Source organism: Pterocles gutturalis, unplaced genomic scaffold (assembly GCF_000699245.1).
Source record: "Pterocles gutturalis isolate BGI_N339 unplaced genomic scaffold, ASM69924v1 C12296719, whole genome shotgun sequence".
In the NCBI taxonomy this organism is placed as follows: domain Eukaryota; kingdom Metazoa; phylum Chordata; class Aves; order Pterocliformes; family Pteroclidae; genus Pterocles; species Pterocles gutturalis.
The window spans coordinates 1-5,143 of record NW_010155861.1 but is presented as its reverse complement, the minus strand read 5'-3'; the positions used below and the strand labels follow the sequence as shown (position 1 = coordinate 5,143).

The window sequence follows — 5,143 nt, the reverse complement described above, 5'->3', positions numbered from 1 at the left end:
CTAAAGAGCCTGTATCCCTGCATTCCAATGCTCCAGTCCTAGGATCCATCCCATCACGTCTCCATAACACTAGAAAGATCATATGGGATGCCTCAGACTGCCTGCATAAGACCTTACATAGGCATGTACTGAATTGGTCCTATGGCAGTGTTCTGTATCCCAGTTGAGACACTGGTGATCCTGATGACTTATGTGTTGCATAAATTCATGACAGCCTGGGACAAGCAGGTATTTTAGATCTCTGAACATTCATGGGTCTTGTTGAGGATTATAACTGTTCTTACATAGCTTATTTTAGTTTGAGGTGGGGCTTTGCTTCTGTTCTTAGCTAGGGACCAGCTTCAGTTCTTCTAGGGAAACAAAGTATAGGCAGATTGTAGTCTGGACCATAAGATTAAAAGACAAACAGAATAATTGCATCCTGCTTTACTGGTATAGTGGACTGGACTCCCATGTTCATCCCATGGTCATCCCTTTAGCTTACCTTGATACACTGATGGCTAACACCGCTATGGAACCTGCAGCAGCAGGGCTGGTGGTAATGCTCTGAAGAATCTTAGGGTATACCTGGTAAAGCAAGCTGTCTTACTGCCTCTGCTAAGTACAGCTCTTTGTACTTAATGTTCACTTAGAAAGTAGAGCTACATGGAAAAATAATGAAAATACTGAATGTATTTCTGAAAATATTCAGAAAATTTTGAATTTCTTATATTTGAGATTAAAACCTAAGTAACAAGGAAAGCAGAAAGTTGTTTATTTTAACTGGAGAAGTGCATAAGTTTATTAGGACTAAAAGCAACTTTTTTTTTAAATCCAACTAAAATTATTGATATAAATAGGCTGTAATAGGCTATACTAGATACAACGTAAGTGGGAGTTAAGGGCAGAATGTTACAGAGACAGAAAGCTGGAGAAATGAAGACAACTAGTTCTTCAAATATATTAAATGCAAGAACGCTACACGTTGCTCTCTTTGGTGTATTGATTCTTATACTTGATCTTGCATTGACTGAACTGAACGCAAACACTTTTAACACAGAAACAGTATTTTACAGTTGAAGGCATATCCTCAAATAGACAGGTTCTGCACAAAAGCAGGACTGCATGTAAACTGGACTTAAAACCAGAGAGTTCTAAAAAAGAACAAAGTCCCTGGTACATATTTTGACTTTATCTACAGTGGCTAAATATCTCAGTGTTTTCTATAAGTGTGCAAAATGGTGCATGCAATACCACATCAGCTATGAGATTAAGAGCAGCAGGAAAGTGCCACTTCATTGCATATGCCTAGTCATGGTTATTTTGTACAGGGCATGTACCAACATGTAATAGAAATCTTTGTCAAAAGTCACTGTTCTACTTTGAGTAGGAGGCAGAGAGAGTAAAAAAGGGTAAATTCAGATGGCTTATTGGGACACTTGTTCAGAAGGGAGGCAACCTTTGTGAAATAGATTCTTCAACTTGCTACCTCTTCAGGTGGGGGAAATCATCACAGTGGCTTCTGAAAACTTTGCTTAACTCCAGTGGATTTTTTCATGCTGTTAAGGACTCTTAACAGTATGCCGAGACTGAGTTCAGTTTAGGTACAATGAAATATTTGCCTATCTAAAAACCAGTAGACTTGCACAATCAAATAGATAAATTGTTCTAAATGGAAATTATTCTATGGAGATCAATACTATCATGATATGAAGAAGATATTCAAATGGAAAACTCTCCTCAACTATGTTGTGCTTTGCACTTAGCACCTTCCTTCTCAGGAACTCAAAGCTCTTATTAAGCTAATACTAGTGAATTTAGCCTCACAACATACAGTGAGGTAGGTAAGTTTACCCCCATTTCACAGATGGGAAAACTGAGTCAGAATTCTGAAGTGACTTGCCCAAGGTCCTGCAACTTGTCAGTGGCAAAACCAGGAATATATTTTCAGATGTCCAGATCCCAGACCTCTATCCGATTAAAGTCCCTCCCTACTACCATAACACAAGCAATGCATGCTTCCACAGAGGAAGTGAATGATTTTTCCTGATTGAATTCCCGCTTTCTTTGGCAAAAAGCACCTGGTTCTGTCAAAGTGCTGTATTATGCTCTTGGCAGAGGCATTTCTTCTGAGGCACAATAGAAAAAAGATGTTTTCCCCATGGTGGGGAGACTGTACAGGTCCAAACAAAGTAGAGTCTTATTTTTTGCAGAAGACCTGCTGCTTGGCATTTTTCACACGTTGTTCCTCCTTCAGGTTCTTCTGCCGCGCATGTTTGCTGGAGATGAGTTCCACATGTTCTGAGGGGAACCAGCCTCTCTCCCGGTCTGAAAGTTTTACTCCTTCCATCCATCCTGCGGTGTGGGAAAAAGCACAACATGAGGCAAAATAGTCAAACATTTTTTTTAATTCTTTCCAAAAAGTCCTCTTCAACAAGGCTCTAAGATCAAGGAAGAAGGTCCCTTTCAATTTCCAAATAAAGTGTCTTCATGAAGATGACGAGTCTCTTCATCCTCTCAATCCAACAATCAGGAAGGAGAGGCTCCTTCTGAAGCCTAATTGTGTTGTTAAAGCCTTACACTACTACAAGTAACTTCCTACCCATAATTTAAGATTAGCTGTTGTTCATTCTGCTCACCATCATTGCTGTACTGCATAACCATGACGATATCCGCTTTCTCCAAAGCCAGCTCATCATTTTCCCGAGCCTTGTAAGTCTTTATGCATTGAACCTGTGGTGCATCTAAAGGGGAGGAAAGATCAAAATGGTATACAAGAAAGAAACAGTAGACATGTGTGAATCAGCCCCAGAAGAGGTAGAGGATAAGGGACTGCCCAAACACCACAGAGCAGGGAACTGGAAGGGACACTACACGTCTTCTACCTCATATGAGGACGAAAAATTGATAAAATAAGTGGCAGAACTTGGCACTGAGGGAAAGCCCATTAATATCTTGTTTATTTACGAAAAGGCAAGTATTCTGGCCTTGAAGTAATTCCAACTCCTCTGAGCCAGCCCACCCCCATTGCTGTAGTAGCAGATCAGTCTCACCAGGGCATTCCAGGAGGTCCAGTTCTCCTCGTGGAGGAGCCAAAGCAGAGATCCACCGTAGCTTCTCACTGCTGGAAAACATCACCAGATAGGTGTCAGGATTCAATGTGAGGTACAGCAGTCCGATGACAGGAATGGGGGGGTGTGTGTGTGTGTGTACAGGTTTGCTCACAGGAGGGGCCAGGGAGGGATACTTAGGGGAAGAAGAGAAAGTGGAGGTGGATAAAGGGGATGGGAAACAGCAAAAACTCCCATTTTTGGAGGTTGATGGTGTGACATAACATCGTAGTATTGTATGTGTGGGATTGGCTCCCAGGCAAGGGTAAATCCATCACAGCAGCTGTGATGAGAGAGGAGCAAGGTGGTTCATTAGGAGCTTATTATGGCAAGAGGATGTTTTTCAAATCCTCTGCTCAGCAGCTGCATTTCATATTTCAGCATTTGGGTAGCTGAGGCACAACCATCAGGCTCCTAGGAGGTGTGTGGCTATGGTAATGGGGTATATTGAGGGTAACCTGAAGCTCTTACTGTGTCTCTGTACGGAACAAAAACTCCACTCGCTTTCCCTGGTAATTCTGAAGTAGAAAGAGACGGAAAACATTTTTGTTTGTTCCATGGAGTTTCATCTCGCACTTCTCCCCACGCACATCTGAGAAACTGGCATGATCAAATACAACAAAACGTCCACCTCTGCAGGTAAAGAGGAGGGACAAAACAAGTTGTGAGTTTTAAGGTGATGAGGGTTACAAAGTGAGTCCATGTAGTTTTCTGATGACAGGAAAGCAAAGAACTTTTAATGAGTCTTCATCTGCTTCAGGCACCTTAAGTTTTGTTCTTGCTAGAAGGCTCAAAAGGCCAGAGGAGAGAGAGGGGACTTAATGAAAAGGGTGAAAATACTAAGCTCTGTCCTGTCAGAATTTTATTTGATGGCTTACAGCTTAAAAAAAGACCATCCCCCCCAAAAAAACCCCAACATGACAAACCAACAACTCTCTTAGTTTCTTGACAAAAAAAAATGGTGATTTGCACATTCACTAATCTTCATACAATCCTTTAGAAAGAAATTAATTACCAAGTAAAACTAGAACAAATGGTTATTATTAAAGTGTTTCACATTATAGAGATGGAGAGGCAGAATAGAAGTGTTGCACTAGGGACCAGAAGGTACCTTGTTATAGATGTTGTAATTAAGAGTGGGGAATATCAGATTCCACATACTGGGGTGATACTCACATAATGTAGGGTTAGGAGAGTGACTTGACAGATGCTGCCACTTGCTGGCAAGCAGAGGGAAAGGACTCTTTCACCAAAGCACAGACCCAGAAAGAGACAGGTTTTTTAGAAGGGGCAGCAAGAATTGTGTTGGATAACTCACTCCTTCGGCCGAGACAGGAGCAGACAGTCATTGAAAAGATGTAGGTAGATGGGACGGGTGGTGACTTTCCATTTTGGACTTAGAGTGTTGAAGTCCAGTGCTGTCAACTCACCACACTTCACAAGTCTCCTTGACTGTGAGATGAGTGGGAATATCTGCAAGACAGAAATGAACATTTATGCCAAGTGTGTGCAAGGAAATCTGTATCCATGCATTTTGGATTTGCATTTTTGCCTTTCTCTAGAGGAAGTATGCTTTCATATCTCCAGATGGACAGGAGTAAGTCATGGCAGGCACCTTCAGCTGAAGGCTGATATGACCAATTGGGCAAGGGAAGTACTGATGAAGAGCTGACCCGTGTATGATATTCTGGTTCAACAGTTCTGTGCATATTGGAGAGGAGAACAAGAAGCAAGTGCTAGTGACTTTGTGAGGAAAGAGAGAAAATACACTAGGCTAGAGCAAGGCCCAGTGAATGGACAATCTCACCTTGCACTCAAATTCAATCTTCTGGCTGAGGTAGATCAGCTCTTCAGTGCTCTTCATGCGCTGGACATTTTCATTGCAATCTTTGATGAGCTGCAGAGGAAAAGAGACCATCAGTGAGGGTGAAGCAGAACTGCTTGGTGGGATCAGTGCTACTCCCAGGAGCCCCTCAAGAGTCAGTGTGACAATTCCATAGGCATCATCCTGCAAAACAGTATATCTCCAAGGTGTCCTGGGTCCAGCTGGGATA

The 5,143-nt window shown here is 42.0% G+C and overlaps 1 protein-coding gene across 1 annotated transcript; it reads right to left on the bottom strand.

The window, feature by feature from the left end:
* Positions 1-2,078: 2,078 nt before the first annotated feature.
* Positions 2,079-4,986, bottom strand: LOC104460592 (rho guanine nucleotide exchange factor 5-like; the record flags this gene model as incomplete). The annotated part of the gene is made up of 6 exons (XM_010086273.1): positions 2,079-2,334; positions 2,619-2,723; positions 3,033-3,103; positions 3,561-3,722; positions 4,408-4,562; positions 4,897-4,986. Coding segments are annotated over 6 exons (738 nt in total), but the record flags the coding sequence as incomplete, so codon positions are not given.
* Between the last annotated feature and the right edge of the window lie 157 nt (positions 4,987-5,143).